Below are 18955 nucleotides of genomic sequence, written 5' to 3' on the forward strand. Positions count from 1 at the left end.
AAATAAGTTTCTGTTTTTGTCTGCTGAATTTGCACTGCTTATTTTCACACTGTGTAGAATTTTCTTTCATTCTTTTGTGACGTTATTTTTGAATGAAACTTGCAAACAATTGTAATTCAACAGATTGATTTATTTTGTTGTAATTTGGCAGCATGACTTGAGCTGATGATTAAATATCACAAACATCATGTCTCATCATGAAGGAGTGATCTTTATCCAATTGAAATAAACAATGGACAACTTTTATTTGAGTCTGGTGAGTCAGACTTGGATCAGTCATAAGTGCACACTTAATAGAAGAAAGACTTTTTATTACACTGCTTTGGTCGTAAACACACTCCTGCCTACACAATTATGTAGGCACGAGTGCTATAACATCTTTGACATATGTCGGGTTGAAAACTTGGAACTTGTACCACTCATATTGTCAGGTTGTCCAGGTGGTATTGAGGCCACATGTTTAAATATCCAGACCCTGAAGATTTCTCAGAAATGGAGCCATTAAATAACTCTTAAATGCTGATTTGATCCTTTCCTGTGTGGTCTGGTTTGTTCAAGGTTTCTCCATGTTGAAATGGAGTTTTTCTTGCCGCTATTAATTGATGGATGTTGCCAAGTGTTTTTGTCATGGTCGATTTATTTTAGGTTTGATGGATTGATTTATTGAAATTTGTATTTGGCTCCCTATCTCTTGAACCAGACAAAGTGACAAAGAAATTATCTTTAACCCTCAAATCATTAAATAAGACATGATGACGTTGCAGTGCATAAAAAGAAGTGTCAACGTTTTGTAGGTACATATTTAGACAAGATGTCATTTCGATGCTGTACAAAGATTGAACAGCAAATCGTTATTATAGAAATGAATTATTTGACATGAATATTACTGTTGAACCATAACGGTACTTTAAAAAGGTGTTTTAGAAACACACGTTTGCTTGCTTTGATTTAGTTTTTTGAGACGTTTATTTCCAAAAGTGTTCAGGGCCCCAAAGTTTGTAATGATGAAGAATAAAAAAAAAAAATCAACTTAGTGTCTAGACCAGGGGTCTCCAACCTTTCTTTATCTGAGCCACGTTGACTAAAAAAATAAGGTGACCAAGATCTACTTGCATTTTCTCACATAGCACACATCTGCTGAATTAAGCTACTGTTTGTACATGTGTGATGTTACAATAAAACCATGCTTACCAATCATCTTAAGTTCACATCAAAGTCCAAGAAAAAAAAAATCTATATTTTTACACTTCTTATTGCGTCACATTGTGAGCTATGTTGCTGAAAATTCAAATCAATGTCCAAGCAAACATGATGCCAAATGTATAAAGTGAATTGTGAATGTGAAGTGAATTTACTGTCGTCAGATTTTTATTGTTTGACACAGTCGGTCGACCTATAGCTACTAAAAGTTTTTGAAAAGTGCTCTATAAATAAAATGTATTATTATTATTATTATTATTATTATTATTATTATTATTATTATTATTAAAACCTGTCCGCGAGGCGACAGGCTGCTCCCCAGCTACCTGTTGGAGACCCCTGGACTTGACGAATATGGGCAGTTCATACATCTACCAAAGTGTAGTTTGAAGCTGTGTGCCTTCATTATTCTACAGCTGTATGTATATCACCCACAGTGGACTGTGAGTTTCTTCCTCTACAGCCCACCGGGATGAGCCCCCTGCAGCCCCCCTGCCACCTCCTCATCCACTCCTCTCTCTGTTTCTCTCGCTCTGTCTTTGTCTCTGAGTCACAATGCAGTCACCATCCCACACTGTGTGGGGAGACAAGGGCTTCTGATGTATGAGAGTGTTATAAAGCGTGGGTAGACTGAACCGCATTGCTCAGAGATCCGTGTGTGCGAATGTGTGTGTGTATGCTTGCATCTGTTTGTATGTGTGCCAGTGAAGACAAGGCTTACAGGTTAGCGATCCCTGAATGGCTCTGAATATATTTCACATACTGTAGCATGCCGTATGGGTTTTAAATGGAGCAGTTAAGTGCGCTCCCAAAGTAACTTGGAGAAACACCGAGAAGAAAAACAATGACGCATGCATCATATGCGGAGTAAATGAAGAAGCGGCAAAGAGCTAAGGACACACCAGAGCACAGCGGGGGCGATTTTCAGTCTTAATAGCCATATGGGGGAGGGTTCAGGAGGTGGGGAATCCACTCAAGTCATTGGAGGAATAGACACAGGGACTCTGACAGTTCCCATAGGAACATTTTTGACTAATACCGATGCATCTGGGAACTGAGAGAAGGGCAACCTCTAAACCTGCATCTTCTGGGGAAATCAAGAGAGAATTAAAAAAAAAAAAAAAAAAAACGCCGAATTTGGAGCCAAGCCAGCAGAGACTTGCAGAATAATTGCAGTGAGTTGTTTGACAAGCACGTGAAGTCATCTGAGCAGGCAGATTTTATCAGACGTCTCGTCCGCCAAAGATGGATGTGTGTTAAGAAGGATAAAAACCAGTAGAAAGCCCTATTTTCTGTGAGCTGTCAGTCAGGCTGGAGGAAAAGTAAGAAAAGCATCTGATCCCTGCGGTGAAAGACCTTTTGAGCCTTTTCTTATCGTTCCCTCTGAAATGGGGCATCCATCTTCGGAATTGAAATGTCTGGTTGGCTGACCCTCACCTGAAACCAAAGAGCGGCCCACATGATATGTATTTAGAGACAATGGGGTTTAGGCAGAGAGTTTCAGAGACGGTGCTGCCGTGGAAGGTGAGGGGTGGAATGGCTTGTGTTCCCCGGCTGATGTGGGTAAAGACACGGGAAAGCAGGGCGCTCAGTCACAATCAGATGGAGAGAGTGTGGGATTAATAGTCAGATTGCTTTTGTGAATGGATAACAACTGGAATTAAAGTGCTTTGTTCTTTGTTTTTCTTCTATTTATTTTACATCCACAGCATGGATTTGACTGACACGCAGGTTAAAGTATGAAGAACTTTTGGTGGCACACACGTCAGTAAATGCCTTCTGACACTTTGACCTGTCAGCCACTTGTGGAAGGCAAACAGCCATCTGCGGTTCTTCCCTGTGAATAATAGTGCCATACATCAACACTTCAAACTCTGGACTTTCTAGTGTGAGTCCAACTGACGTAACAGTTACATGGCTTCTTTTTTTTTTAAGCCCAAGCACTGTGGCATCCCATACTGTTCGCTTTCTAGTGTAAATGAGTGACAGGAGTCGTGACACGCCCCCTCGATTTGCAGATCATTTGGGTTACATCCATTCAGCTCACAGGCCCCCGACCCATGGACGTAACCAGCGGTGAGGTCACCGAAGCAATAGATGTTTTTTATTTTGAAAAATAACCCCCCCCCGCCCCCCCCTTCAAAAAAGTATCATTCAAGAATACTGATGCCTCATTGAATTTGCTCATTTGAACCAATTTTATTTGTTGTGAAAAATCAGTGGCTTTACTCTCAAAGCAGTAGTTGAAGACAAACAGAAGCAGGAGATGAGCTCGTATAAAGCTCTGAGAGGATCAGGTGTGACACAGATTACATCCTGGGGCCAAATGAGGGCCTGATTTGTTGGTGGCTGCTGTCTTAATGTCACCAATGACCCGTCGGGGGAGCTGATTGGATGCTGGGTGCTCTGTGGTGAGTTCACCCACAGGTTAAGCTTTCTCGCTTCACAGGAGGAAGAGATTGATCCATGGGATGCCCTTGTTTTTATTTGTCCTTTTATATTTTTAGGGATACAGGGTGCAAACTGGAGCCATGTTTCTGCAAAACCAGAGTGTGCTTTCCATAAAAAAACTTCACAGAGATAACACGGCTTGTCTGAGAGACAGTGAGCCTCCTCAATCTGGTTTACTGTATGTCAGCACAATGGATGGAAAGCAGATATATTTTTAGATTAACAAATATAAGAAATAGATACTTTATTGATCCTGAGGGAAATGCAATAACATAATACAATAAGCCTTTATATAGATGAAAACAGCAACAGTGGAATTTCAACAAATGTTTGATTTCTTGCATTCTTTTGATTTTATGGGCGTTTTGCTTTGTTAATCCATCTGTATTTAAGGCAGCGGGAGCTCAGTCTGTGAGGTTTTGGGTTGGGATCATATACTATAGATTAAGGACTTAACTGCTCTTTTGTAACACATTATAATAGTTAGGGGCAATATTTTGGATGGATGTTTGCTCTCAGTAAAGATTCCTCTCTGGTTTATTTGTCAGCTGTATGATCTACATTACATTTACTGTTGAATCCCACCTATGGCTACAGTTGACTCAAATGGAACAGCAGGCAAACATTTTATGTGCTTCACACAGTGAACATGCAACAAGACGATTTAAAATTAATAACGTCAAATATGCATGAATAAGAACACCATTAAATATAGCTTTTAATCTCTAAGAAAGAATAAATGGCGAATGTCGACTCTCCCTGCAGAAAATATAGATAAAATAAAGGAAATGACAAAACATGCTTCTGTCTTTTATGAGAACACTCACAAGTGAGCATTTTCATTCACGCCGCCTTCTGTTTGGTTTGACATAAGCTGACTGCTCTTTTCATTTCCACCTCTCCTCTTATCTGTCCCAACATTTTTTCCCCCTTTCTGCTCCTGTCTCCCTTCATCTCCCTCTCTCTCCTCCCCCATCTCCACCCCACCGTGCTCCCTCCTTTCACCGCCTGTTATCTCCACACTGCAGTTGACTGCTTCTGTCCTCTGGGTGTCAGCACTCGCCTTATCCTTCATTCAGCCCAGCAGCTCGGTGTGAACCAATCGCCCCTTTCCTGCCTGCATTTCATGTTTTCATGATGATTTTCCCTCTGCCCTCTTGTCTCATTCTTCTTCACTCCTCCTCACGTTCCCTCCCACAGCTCGCTGCTCGTTGTCGCAACAGTTGACATCTTTCGACGTCATATTTCCCCGCATCCTTTCTCCCATCACGGCACACTTCTCGATCAATAAATCTGCAGTCACCCTAACCCCAGAGCTCTGTGTGTGTGATTGTGTGTGTGGAGGGTGATTGTTATAGGTGGGGGATGGGGGGGTGGGGGTGTTTAGTGGCAGCTATTGATGATTTCAAAGCTGCAGAAACTGGAGCTGTAAAAGGAGATGTCCATCCACTCATGACACCTCTCCAAATAGGAGGTGAAGGTGACTTTGAGAAAGTTCACCAAAGAAAGCCCAATGCATGCACAGTGAACTGTAAATCCATGCAGTACAGACATGGAATAATTAAAGGGCAATATGTGTGTTTTGGAAAAGCTGCGAGGTCAAAGTAAAGCCAGATTTATTTATTTATTTTTTTGGTAAGTGAAGGCAGAAGATGAGTTAAAGGATTCTAGAGGTGACTTGGACTCTGTAGCAACTTCCTGTTACCAGGGGACAAAAGACCCCCCCCCCCTTCTGAATTATTGAGGACATAATGAAATGTCCTTGCAGAGGGAGAAAGACAACACTGTATTACTCTCCTCCTATTTTCTCTCCCTCTCCTGGAGTCTGATTATGGGGCAGGAAAGAGGGAGAAAAAAAAAAGTTCATTCTTGTCATTTTGTCTTATCTGTAAATGGACCCCACCCGCTCTGTTTCTCTTTCGCCTTGCCAAAGCCATCATTTGACAGAGGGAGCTTCTGTCCTTTGCTCTAAACTGGAGTTAATCTCCCTCAGTATTCATAAAGCATATTTGTCCACAATAAACTCAGGGATGATTGAAGAGAGCAGCTGAAGGTTATTCTGCCGCATCAGGCTCCTTTTTGTCCCCCAAAAATGTTACTGATTCTCGCTGCTCTGTGATGGGAGCTCTATTATTGTTTAAGTCCAACATTGGTACATGCAAGGCAATGAAATGTATTTTTTTCAGTACTGAATTTGATATATTAAGCAGGCGTGCCTGTCAGAATTATACTGTTTCCAATGATGGACTCATTCAGCGATCAGAACAAATTCAAAACTCAACAGAGACGTAGACCTACACACAATAAATGTCTCTCTGCAGTGCTTATGTGCATAGAGTGTTCTTCTTTATTTTTCCTTCTTCGAGAGGTGAAATATATTGACTGTTTTGTTTGTATTTTTCTGTGTAGTAACATTTTGCAGATCTAGCTATAGATCATCTGTCTGTTTCTGTCTGTGTCCAACAAAGTGGACGTTAAAATGACTTTATAAATTCATGAGGGCATCAAATAATACAATTTTAATAAATCAATAGATTTTATAAAACACCTAAAATGTCTTTTTTTCAAACAGCGGAGCAGCTGTGGCTCAGTTGGTAGGGTCTGTCATCTTTTAAATGGGAGGATAGGTTTGATCACCGGCTCCTGCAGCAGTAAGGCCAATGTGTGAATGGGATTTATGACTTCTGATGGTTACTTTACATACCTCTGCCACCAGTGTGTGAATGGGTAAGTGTGATCTGGGGTGTGGAGGGTGTTTTTTAGGGAATCCTGAAACTGTGAAATGGTTCATGACCCATCTGTTTATATTTTATGGGACAGTACTGATAGAGTTAAAGGGAAACCTTTCACTATCCCTAATATGCTCAGCAGGTGTCTTAACACAGGCACCTGGTGGTCTTTGAAGAGTCATGGCAAAATGTGGAAACAGTGAAAGAGTACAGTTGCATAGGCAGAATCATATTGTGCCACCTCAACACAGTTCTCAGATCTGCACCTGCAATAATGAACACATGCAATTTAACATACTCAGTCAGAGATTATACAAGTTTATCAATGTTCTCCAAGTTCAATTAATCTAAAATTCAACCGATGTTTCCCTTAAGAAGAATGAGCCTTATGAAAATCAGTGACACATTGACACATTCAAAATTTTAATTAAAATGTGCAATTCAATTCGTTACCCCCATGAGATCTCAGCCACCCCCACCTCGGGGGACCCAGAGCCCAGGTTGAGAACCATTGACCCAGAGCGTACCTTGAAGACATAAAGTATGAGCAGCATGTAGCTGAATTCAAAGGGAAGTGTAATCTCCCACAGTGGGTGGTCCCTCTAACACAGGGGAAAATTGTGCTTTTATTAGGAACTACTTTCGGTGGCGGCTTGGTGAACACTCGGAACTGTCATGAGTATTTGGCTTAGCGGGAAAGTCTTTGTTCATGGTGATGGATCAACGTGTCGCCTAGTGAAAGACTGCAGATTGCTACTTTGCTTTCATTAGCTTTCGACCATCTAATGACACCTTTGGACTCTTTAATTAAGCACCGGGGGTAAACGTTGTACGTCACTATATGACAGAGGGAACTTGTTGTCATGGTAATGACATTATAGTACTGGTGAGTGGTCTGGTATAAATGCACTCAAAGAATGCAGTGCATTATTACAGTCTGTAATACATGTGACCAGCAGAAGCACATAAAAGGACAACACCAAAAGTATAACTAAGACCCAATTAAAGGGATAATGTTTCTAATGATACACAGCTTCATGTAAATGGGTGAAGTATCCCTTGAAGGGAAACTCAAGTCTCTATCATTGTACCTGCAGTCCAACCAGAAGTTTGGAGAAAAATTCATTTATATGTCTAAAACATAAACTGTATAAAATGTGGATGCCTACTCAATGGCGTCACCCATTGTTTTCTTAAGTGCAGTTTTGAAGCTTCATTGTAAATAATGTTACAAACAAACCTTGGTCAACCCAGTAACAAGATTAGAAGTGCAGCTGAGGTGACCTTTAAGCTTCCTGACAAGAGCTCACTTGCTGTCAAATCAAATATGCCCCTAATTATACATAAGTCTGATTGGCAATGAAATCCAAACACATGAGGTATAACAAAAATTACCCACTGTGCAGTGTGTGCCGATAAAGACAGGCTGTAAACATGTTTATTTCTGCTGTAAAATGACCATTTTAGAACAAATGTGCATGTGACTTGAGTAGCTTTTAGAGCCAGCCTCAAGGAACTGCATTTGCTTTTACACTGGAGTTTGCCTCCATTTAGGGATTTTTTTTTTTTGATAGAAAATGACAAGTGGTTGATTAAAAAAAAAATAAAAATGCAATGTGTACAATGCAACAGAAAAATTATGTAATATTTAACAACCGAATACTTGTGTTTTTACGAAGAAAGCGTTCCTTAATAATGTATTTTAAAAGCTCAGTGAACATCTCTTATAGAGAAATCTGTAGGGTAGATCAAAAACTGAACACTCTCCATCCTTGGAAGCTGTGGATTTGAGAGAATGAAATTATAAGTGGGCGGTTCTTTACGATAGATTGATCTGTGATTTCAACATGACCCGTTCAAGAGCTGGTTAGTTGTTCACTTGGAGGTACCACATGGATTTAACCTGGTAAGAGATGAGCCATTGACCTTATACCATGAAAATAACCCTGTGTATACTTAGTGGTAGAAGCCTCTGGATGCACATGTTGCTCCGATCTCCAAGGCAACGTGCTTAGAGAGATTACCACAAAGCCTTCTGTGCTCATAAAGACTTGTGATATTGGGGCGCCGATAGCTCAGCGGCAGCGACAGCGCGCGCACCATGTTGCGAGGCCTCGCTCCTCGCGCGGGCGGCCCGGGTTCGCGTCCGGCCTGTGGCCACTTTCCCGCATGTCTCTCCCCACTCTCTCCCCCTTTCCAACTCTATCCACTGTCCTCTATCAATAAAGGCAAAAAGGCCAAAAACAAATCTTTAAAAAAAAAAAAAGACTTGTGATATTGATTTGTGGAGTTATTGATGTAGTCTATTAACAGAAAGCAGCTTCATGTTTGAACTGGTGGTTACAATATCCATGTTGCCACTCCAATCAGGTGCTGTTTGTTAGTTTGTGTTGGTTTGTTGCCAGTTGCTCTGTCAGTGGATAATATGGTCAATTGGTGGTTACGCGCTGCTTGAGTGTGGACACAGAAACATGAGCAAATCCAATCTCACAGCCATAAGTAAACACTCCACCCACCCTCGATCAGTCTGCTGTAAACAAACTGATATTGACTGTGATCACTGGTGCCTGCTAATTTCATTTCTGAAGAGAAAGGACATTGTTTACATGTGTGAACTTTTTTTCATTGGAATCTGTCACTTTTAATCTGAAGGGCTTGACTCATCACGCTGACTTGGTGGAATTAGACACAGCTGTGGAGGAGCGTGTGTGTGTGTGTGTGTGTGTGGGTCTGGATGTTTGCGTGTTTGCACATCTGACTCCGTTGACTAAATCAAGTGCCCTCCACGATGCCCTCCCTCGTACTGGCCCTCACCCCAAAGGAAATTGACTTGCGAGTAATTAAAATGGTGTGTGTCTGGATGCTGGCCAGCTTCATGTTCTATTCATGCAGATTAATACATATTTGTCGTTGCCTTTGGGGGCTGAAAGGCAGCTGTCTGTTCCATTAAACATTCATGAGCATGCAGGACACAGAAAGAGAGAGCCATTGGGCAGCTCTTTCCCCGCTCCTCCTCATATCGGCACACATCTTAATGGAGCGCATTAAATCAGAATGGTCAAACAGGGAATTTGACAATGACAATGACATTCATCACACCTGTTTTAACGGGGAAAACAACTTCCTGCATATTTTCTGTCTGATTCAGATGGCAACAGTCTGCGGTGTTCGATGCACATGTTTTGCTGTAGAGCTCTTTTTACCTTTGATGTAGAGGTGTCACTTTTACACTCAGTTAAATCTGACAGGATTTGGTTTGGAAGCGAATATCTGAATATGTAAAGATTTTTTCAAACAATTCAATCCAATCGAACACAGGTTATGTAAAAAGCATATTTCGAGCTCAATAAATGTAGCATTAACAGATTAAAACACACATTTCCAGGTTTGTATTGACATGTATCATATTGCACGTTTACAGCTATTTACTGTACGTGTTTGCAATAAAAACCAGCAAGCCAGAAGGTTGCAGGTATAGAGCCCTACTTCGACCGTCTAAAGCCCATTGGTAAAAAAAAAAAAAGAGCTTAGCACAACCTGATTAAAGGTCCAAATACATTAACATGGTGCACAACCTGGGTGCAATGTGAGGTGCAGAGAGCAAAGAGGTCGGAGGAAGTTGCTTGATACGCTACCAGGCAAACCTGATTGAAACACATGTTACTAGCTTGAAGACATTTTGATCCAAAGGCCTATGCTTCAATGTTTGCCAAGTGTTTGTAATATAAATAGAACGAGTGAAGATGATGCCTACAAATGTGTGCATTTCTGTCCAAAAAAACACATAAAGAAATACGTAATAATAATGATAATAATAATTATTATTATTATTTTGGTGTACAATATTTTTTAAATATGGAAAATAAAGAAAACACTTCTGTTAGCAGGTGTGCTCTGGATACAGCCTACAGTAGCTACATTATAATCATATAGTTTACTGTATTATTGATAATACTGTTAATGATGTGTCTCCAAACTTTGGACTGGTAGTATGTTTTGGGTGTGACATGAATGAAACGAGTGTCAGCTCTCCTTCTCAGGTGTGATGGTACGTTGCAATTGTCCCAGCGGTTATCAGTCTTTACTCTTCATATTCAGAAATCCGTCTGGATCATTTAAATAATCTTCTGTCTTTGTGTCTCTGAACACACAGAACCCACTTCGGGCACAGTATGAAACACGTTGATCCCAGATTGAAGTCTTGCATTGCTGGAGCATTCCTGCTAATTCAAAACAATCAGCGCCTATCTAAATGAATGGAAACACGTTGGACATTTTCACGAGGCAACAAAGTGTACCCTCCTTTATTCACACTCTGCAGACATGCAGAAACCAACGTTGGAGGTAGTGTAACGATAGAGAGCCTGGTGTCGGCCTGAGCTACAGTTTTTGGTCATGTGCAGCTCGAACAGATTTGTACTTGAGGTGAAGCAGGAGTCTAATGGTGAGCGTTTGTTTTTTTTGTTTCTTTCTTTTCTGACATCAGCGGATAAGGCTCATGCCGAAAGGCAGATGGGAGACAAGGGAAACAAAAGTTTGCTGTCTCCAAGCGCTCTTACCCTCGAGAAAGTAATTTTGAATCTATCAGCAAATGTTGAGCGTTGCTGTGCTTCCTTGTGTGTCCAACGGGCTGGCTGGAGGTCTGTTATGAACTCATGTGTGTCTCCCCAACAGTGGGTGCAGTGGGAATGCTGCTGTGCTGTCTGTGTGTGTTTAAGGCTGAGTGGAAGTGTGTGAACTCCCGTCTGTGTGCCCACCTAACCAATTTTTTTTTTTTTTTTTTTTTAATAACATGGAAATACTGCACCTACTCCATCCGATGGAAAATAACAAAGACACCTGTGCTGGGCTTCAATGCATATCACGTGCTTGTCCCTTAGGGTCAGAAGAGTTAAAGTAGTTTTTTTCTTAAGCTTGATTCTGTCAAGTTCATCTTTTTCCTGTAACATGTTGATGTCCTTTTCCCCAGTTACAGACATGTTTTATATATTCATTATAGGGCATTTGTTTGCATTCTTTAATTCAGTCACAATCTGTGAAGTCTATCTGCACTGATCCTGTATGTACTGTAAGAAGAAGTTTAGATGAAGCTTTAAAATGTTTGATCACAAAGGCTGAACTCTGGCTGCTCTCCAAAACTCTCCCTTCCTGTGGGACGAACAAACCTTCCTAACTGCAGCTGATGATCAAAAACAGATACAGGACAAAAAATAGAGCTCTCAATGCTGAAAAATACATTTAGATTCAGGCATAGCACTAAAGCAGCCGATGTCATTTAGAACCTTTTAAACCTTTTGATATCAAAAAGGCCTCCAATCATTATTATTATTATTTTTTTTATACACAACATTTTCCTAAAGTGTTTGGGCATTGTGGTAAATGTGAATACGATTTGCAAATCTCTGAAACCCCGCATTTAATTGAAAATAGCACAAAGACAGAATGTCAAATGAGAGCATGGGCCATTTTTGAGTTTGTTTAAAAAAAGTTGGGATGGGTCTTATTCACTCAGTTGCATCTTTTTTTTTTTTTTTTTTTTTTGGTTTAAAACATTTTGACTCTTTTTCCAGTATTGTGACAAACATCTATTTGTATAATTGTTGATGATGTCTTATGATATAATAAACCCCTGCAGATGCAACTTAAAACAGCAAATGCCCCTTTGTTGTTCATCTCCCTCAATTGGCTCCCAGTTACTGCTCGCGCTCGCTTCTCCTCCTTACCTAAACTCTTTAATCCAGGTCTACACTCCCTCCTGCCCCACTACACTCTGACAATGAAAAGCATCTGATCCAACCTTCACAACAGGGTCCTAAGATGTTAACTTGACCCTCTCCTTTGTCGCCCCCTGCTGGTGGAATGACCAACCAAACTCCATTCGATCTGCAGTTCCTTTGCACCTTTAAGAAAAAGTTAAAGACAGAACTTTTACATGAGCACCTACACACTTGACCAATGACAGTGATGATGGGGATGGTGATGGTTTTGTTTGATAATGCCGATGTTTTTGATGCTGGCTGGAGCTCTCAAGATCAGCTGTCCATATTGTGCTCTGCCTCTTTGCACGACCTGTCAGCACCTGTGTGTCTTAATGCTGTGTAAATCTGCACTGACTGTTACTGATTGTGTTTTTCCTCCTGTCCAAATCCTAACTTGTGTTGCACCAACTCTCTGATGCTAAATGAACTGTAGAATGGTCGAACATTGGCCTTGTTGGAGGAGGCAACCATGCAAGAACAGTGTTTACATTTCACCTTTTCAGTTAATCTAAAACCCTAATATTGAGTGCCTAACTTAAAAAGAAATACAGTTCAAACCTGTCCAGCTAAGCTAGTGTGCAGTCCATTTTATACAATCTGTACTTTGTGCTTCATGAATGCTTTTTGTATTTCCAGGTGGCTGGAGTGTATGGGGTCAGTGGGCACATTGCAGCAGCGAGTGCGGAGGCGGGATTCAGATCCGGACTCGGACCTGTCAGTCTCCCCCAGAGGACTCGTACCTGTGTGAGGGGGTTGTTGAGGAGGGCAGACCCTGCAACTCTCAGCCCTGCACGGGTGAGCTCCTCATTCTCTGCGTGGTTGTGTCCACGTTTTCCTCACATCCATGTCAGCCAGCGAGTGCCCTTTCACGCTTTGTGGTTAAATCTGAGTGTGTGCTGTGTGCAAAGTGTGTGTTTGCAGCTATTTTCTGTCTCACACCGTTTACATCTGCTTGTGTGTCCGTCCTCTATAAGTCAGTGCTTTGACTTAAGGAGTGCATGTTGGAAAGGGGACTTTGATCGATGAAAAGAAATAATGACATGGTTTTTAATGCCATGCATGCACAGTGTGTCAAAATTCTACCTCTCAGAAATGGCTAAAAGACACAGGAAATTACTTTGGAGGTGCTATGAACCATAAGTGTTAGAGCTTTCACTTACTTGTTATTAAAGCATCCTTTCTTTCGCGCAGAACTAACAATATGTTTCTTTCTCTCAAGTAGTTCAAACTGCAGGTTGTTATTACTGTAAAGTAGATGTGTTGATGTGTTTTTTTCCCTGTTAGTCATGCCATCAGAGAGATTTGTAAACTCACAAACATCATCATACACCAGCTGACACATCAAATGAGCACTTCACACACTTACAGCACACTTTGACCAACAGCACAAACAAAAGTCCCAAGTTTGGCTGATGCTGTTCTGGGTGACCAATCACGTCACGGTTGTGTCCCAAATTATAAGCCATTAAATGAAGGAGGTCTGGTTGCTAACCCCCGCCCCCTCCTCCCCCCTGGCCTTGCCTCATCCCCCTTTAGGCAAAGGTCGCCATCTCTCTCGCAGCCAATCGCTTCGCTCGGTGGACAGCCGCAAGCGTGATGACGTAGACAAGCCCCGCAGCGGACCGCAGAGCCCTCAGACAGGTAAGACAACGGGACGCAGAGGGATCCCATGCATCAGTCACTGTGGCAGCTTGGGTGACCACCACACTTGTACAATATACACATACTGATACCAGCACAGTAGAGAGGTGCGCTCAGTGTACACATCTATCAAAATCTCCCAAAGTAGTGCCTCGTCCGCAGTGGACTGATTCCAACATGGACCCTGACTGGACATAGTGCAACTGTACTTTATGTGAGGTCATTACAAGACACTGTGCCCTGTCTGTAAAACACTATATCCAATGGAGTCTTCCCTTTCTGTTAAAGTGATACCCCACCCAAAATAAGAAGTAGCAAGCATATGCCCCTGTAGACTTAGAGACATGGTTGAGCCATAAGGTTTATTTTACAAGATACCTGTCTATGTATGAAATGACAAGCAGGATGTGTTTAGTCCACCTCAGCAGAATAACTAAAGGAGTACAGTAAATACTGTGGCGGGTGGTTTCTAGGCTGTCTGTCCATCCATCTGTCCTTCCAGCCCTTTCATGTGAAAGTGATATCTTCGGCTCTCCCGAAGAGAACACCTTTACATTTGGCAAAACCATTCACTTTGATCAACACGTTCAAGTTCACCTTGTCTCCTTCAAAAAAAAAAAAAATGTTCACTTAAAAATCCACATGACAAATTTGACTCAACATGATTAATAGGTTTATCAATACCTGAAAGGGTGAAAATAAATGATGTAATACCCTGGAAAATTACTTTTTTGACATTTCGTTAATGTCAATTATGTGAACAGGATATCTCAGGATCACATCGACCGAAAATCTTCAAGTATCTCGTTTTGTGTAGTCTTTGCACAAATGTGCAACCAGCTTTGATAAACTGAATTTGGTGGTTGAGGGTCAAAAGTCACTTGTATCTCACGTCTATCGTCTTTTCCTGAATGAGTATCTGATCCTAGCTGTTCTTTGTTTTGTATTTTAAACAGTTTGAGTGAATTATTTTTAACGGAAACCTTTGGTGAAGTATTTTTCTCTTGCACTTCACCTCATGAATTTCCTTCTCACTTCCACAAATCGAGTTACTGACAATCACATTTCACTGCTGCAGAGAAACAGGGTGAAAGAGAAAACTCCCAGACCTGTTTCCCTTCTGTAAATGATTGTAGTTACCTCTCTCGTTCTGTAGGCCTTCTCATGACTTTGTATAAAGCAACAGTATGTACATTTCACAGCTTCAATTGTAGTTTCAAGCTGATGAATTGTACAAAAACGTTCTACCCTTATAAGGCATCTATCCCCTTTCCACTCAGAGCCCTGATTTACCTGCTGTCTACACTACGTTACTGAGCCACAGTTCTCACCTGAAAAGTTTGTATGGTTTTACGAAACTATCTAAGACCACAGGCAATTTCATACACTAATAGGGGAACCAAGTAAGTTACCTACCAGAATTTTGTAAATATCTTAATTTTATCTTCAATTGTTCCCAATAAAGTGTACAGTAACAATGATTTATCTGCTACTTTGTTTAGTTTACTAGTTTTTCAAAAATGCTTCAATAATGTAAACTGCACTGTTGTCCTGCAAAAAAAAACCTCATTAATGCTCCCAACTATATGATGCTCAATCTTTATTTGTATAGCGCCATACCATAAAGTATCTCGAAACACTCTACAGAAAGAAGCTGAAAGACTCGTTGTTATATTAAACAGAAGAATGGGAGGGGGAGATGGGATAAGCTGCAGGAAGAAGTTATACTATGTGTACTATGAATGCACAGCGAGAGAGAGAGAGAGAGAGAGAGAGAGAGAGAGAGCCCAGTCGTCTAAGCTTATAGCAGCATAACTATGAGCTGGTCCAAACCTGAGCCAGCCCTATCCATGAGCTTTATCCAAAAGAAAAGTTTTAAGTCTATTCTTTAAAACACAGAATGTGTCTGCCGTCTGGACCCTGACTGGTATTTGACTCCAAAGCAGAGAGGCCTGATAGCTGAAGGCTCTACCTTCCATGGTGCATTTAGAGACTGTATTTACCAGGAGCAGGCCGGCATTCTGGGAAAGTTCTCAAATTCAACATCTTGAACAACATCTTTTATTTTCCTTAAAATAAAATGTAATTTGGATTTTAAAATTCATCAAAAAATAGTTTTTCTATTCAGTTGAATTAGTGTTTCCAGGCAAAATGTAATGTATTGGGTTACAACTGATGCTCCTTTGAGAGGAGTAACATACAAACATTTCAAGTCTACAGGGGGTCAGGTTTTTGTACAAAACAGTCCGTTTTGTGTGGAGTATCACTTTAATTTGCTAATTGATTCCCCACATCCTGTTAAGTTATCTACTCCCTGCTTTCCCAGCTGTGACTGCTCAATATCCCTTTATGGGTCAAACAGCCCATCCGATCAGCAGTCGTGGCCATTGAAATGACGACTGACATATCCTCAGCCGGTGGCATTCACTTCCCTTTGGAAGTCAATGCAAAGGATATGACATCAGAGCCCTACAGATGAAGAAGGACAAGCAGAAGAAAGCTGAAGTGCATTACAGGGTCCGCCTCATTTGAAGGACCCGAATACAAGAAGGTTTCAAAGAATACTCAATTGACTGACATCTCCATTCCACATGAGCTGGTCCTCAGACAATTTAGGTTGTCTTTCGAGGACTTTTAAAATGACCTGTGTCCAAAAATGTTGAATCTGACAGTCAAAAATTGAAAACCAGCCTCTAAATAAGTTCTAATCTGTTAGAATGATTTGTATGGCCCTGTAGAAAAAGACTGCTTCATCCACCGGTTTGTGAGTAAGAGGCTTTTGAAGGAGGCGGCCCCTAAAATGTCTCACAGCTAGAATCTACCCTTGATCACACCACAACCCTTCCTCTTTTGGCCTCAGAGGCTGCATCCTGCATGATAATTAGTTATGGCCCTCTCCTTTCCTTTTCCTCCTTTTTCTCCCTCTATCCTGCTTTCCTTTACCCGCCCTACCCTCCTCAGTAGACTCAGCTTCAGGTGAGGAGTGGTCAGCGTGGAGTGTGTGTTCTGCCACGTGTGGGGAGGGCTGGCAGAGTCGCACTCGTTTCTGTGTGTCCTCCTCCTACAGCACCCAGTGTAGTGGGCCACTGCGAGAGCAGAGACCTTGCAACAACTCTGCTGTTTGTCCAGGTAAGCTCCCACAACCCCGGTCTACTGCCATCATTCCTGCGCTCGCCCAGCCCTCTCCTGGACCCTACCTCACCCATACAAGCCACACCTGACTCTCTTCCTCAGCCACTTAGCAAATCCATGGCCCATGGAAGGGCCAGGACTTTCACCTTTGCAGAAAAAGGTTTTCCTGCATGTTAGAATGATAGAATAGCAGAGACTTAATTGTGTCATCAGGCACTCCTTCATGCAAACAGGCAGGGAGACTCCTCAACTTAGAGAGCAGTGTTATAGATAAGCAATGAATGGATAATCCTAGTTAAACCATACAGCAGAGTCATTGATAAAAGTCAACACAGTTCAGTGTCTAAATGGTGTTCTCTTGTGTTTTGGGGTGTTAAGTGAGCTTGTGTTTGTCTGTCTATAAATCATACCCTAGCTGCTCTGATTGCAGTGCACGGCGCTTGGGACGAGTGGTCACCGTGGAGTTTGTGTTCATCGACCTGTGGCCGAGGTTACAGGTCTCGAACACGAACCTGCACACCTCCTCAGTTTGGGGGAGATATATGTGATGGCCCCGAGAAACAAACCAAATTCTGCAACATAGCTGTCTGTCCAGGTGAGCAACACACAAACGACAATCTAACATTATACACCAAATGTTTCCATGAAACAATGCACAAACCAATCACTCAATGCAAATACTGTAAAAAGCGTCTTGAAGTATCAAGAAAGTCTCAGTGGGCTGTTTGCATTTTCTAATAACGCTTCAAACCCTCCCACCCACTCGCACTGAAGTGGGAGGTTGGATCCAGCAAATGCTGTAACTTTTGAAGACCAAGAAGATAGAAAAAAAAAATCACACCCACTTTATGCAGGAATTAGCCAAATGTGGCAGGGAGATGAGAGAGTGGGCAGAAATCAACTTCTTTCTTAAGCTATGCTTTTTATACTTCAAGCCATAGATGGACTTATGAAAAACTCAAGGGTTCTATTAATATAGTTACAACTTAATGCAGATCCTTGGAGTCTTTCTTTTGGGTGAAAACTTATGATCAAAATCTGCCCTTATAAACATACTTAATGAAGGATTATTAAACATTGTGCAGCAAAATAACGTGTATCCATGCTACACATTAGGTGGTATGTAACCTATTGTATGTGAAGAAGCTAACAAATCAAATCTATATTTTGTGTCTTGTCTATTATCGGTTGTGTGTGGCGGTCTCAGTGGATGGAGTGTGGAATGAGTGGTCCAGTTGGAGCTCGTGTTCAGCCTCCTGCTCAAACGGGACTATGCAGAGAACCAGGGAGTGTAATGGACCGTCGTACGGAGGCTCAGAGTGCAGAGGAGAGTGGCTGGAGACTGTTGACTGCTTTCTCGGGGATTGTCCAGGTATGGAAGTGCTGGCTTCTGTTCAGAAATCTTTTCTCCCTCTGTCTCTCCAAGTGAACGTCAAGTTCAGCCAAATATTTGTTTTTGTGTTTCAAATTGGTACAGCACTCCAAATTCAAAACATTGGAATCTAACGATTGTATTGAACCCACCAGTGGGAGCTGTCCATGGTGCTGATTTAGTGTGGGCAGTGTATAATGCTCCACTACATTAGTGCAGCATTATCAAGCTCACATCGTCCATATGTGTCCATACATAAAGCACGCTGCAGGAAAAATGAACAGGACCTCTTTTTCTGTTTGATTTGGGGTCTGATAAAAAGTTCTGTTTTGGTAATAATTCAAAGCTTTTCAACGATCAAATCCTAGATATTTTATACTTTCTTTAAACGTGTTTCACAAGAGTATACATAAATAAAAGTGTTTCCCTGCCTTCAAATCTGCCAACAGCTTTCATTAATTTTAGAATGCTTTGAATAATCAAAGACGTCTACGATCTGTGCCAGTTAATATTAAAGCTCCAGAACAACAAATACATGATCTACAATAAGTGAAAACACAGACTTGCTTTAAATGTAATTTTTTGAAGTTTATTTTTTTTGGCTTTAATGTCTATATTAAAGAGATAGGAGAGTAGATAGAGTTAGAAACCGGGGGAGGGAGAGAGTGGGG

General features: G+C 41.4%; 1 protein-coding gene across 7 annotated transcripts in view; it reads left to right on the forward strand.

Moving 5' to 3' along the window:
* The window catches only part of adgrb1a (adhesion G protein-coupled receptor B1a), a 148458-nt gene that overhangs the window by 58189 nt on the left and 71314 nt on the right, over positions 1–18955 (forward strand). For 5 of the 7 annotated variants that reach the window (XM_079344144.1, XM_079344145.1, XM_079344147.1 and 2 more), the window contains exons 3-7: positions 12776–12934; positions 13676–13780; positions 16742–16909; positions 17343–17507; positions 18120–18284. In XM_079344144.1, coding sequence (XP_079200270.1) covers positions 12776–12934; positions 13676–13780; positions 16742–16909; positions 17343–17507; positions 18120–18284 — 762 coding nt within the window. Of the gene's footprint in view, positions 1–12775; positions 12935–13675; positions 13781–16741; positions 16910–17327; positions 17508–18119; positions 18285–18955 lie in introns of all 7 variants that reach the window. The other 2 variants (XM_079344143.1, XM_079344148.1) reach the window with 2 other exon arrangements.

The sequence above is a fragment of the Symphodus melops genome (genome assembly GCF_947650265.1).
Source record: "Symphodus melops genome assembly, chromosome: 5".
NCBI lineage: Eukaryota > Metazoa > Chordata > Actinopteri > Labriformes > Labridae > Symphodus > Symphodus melops.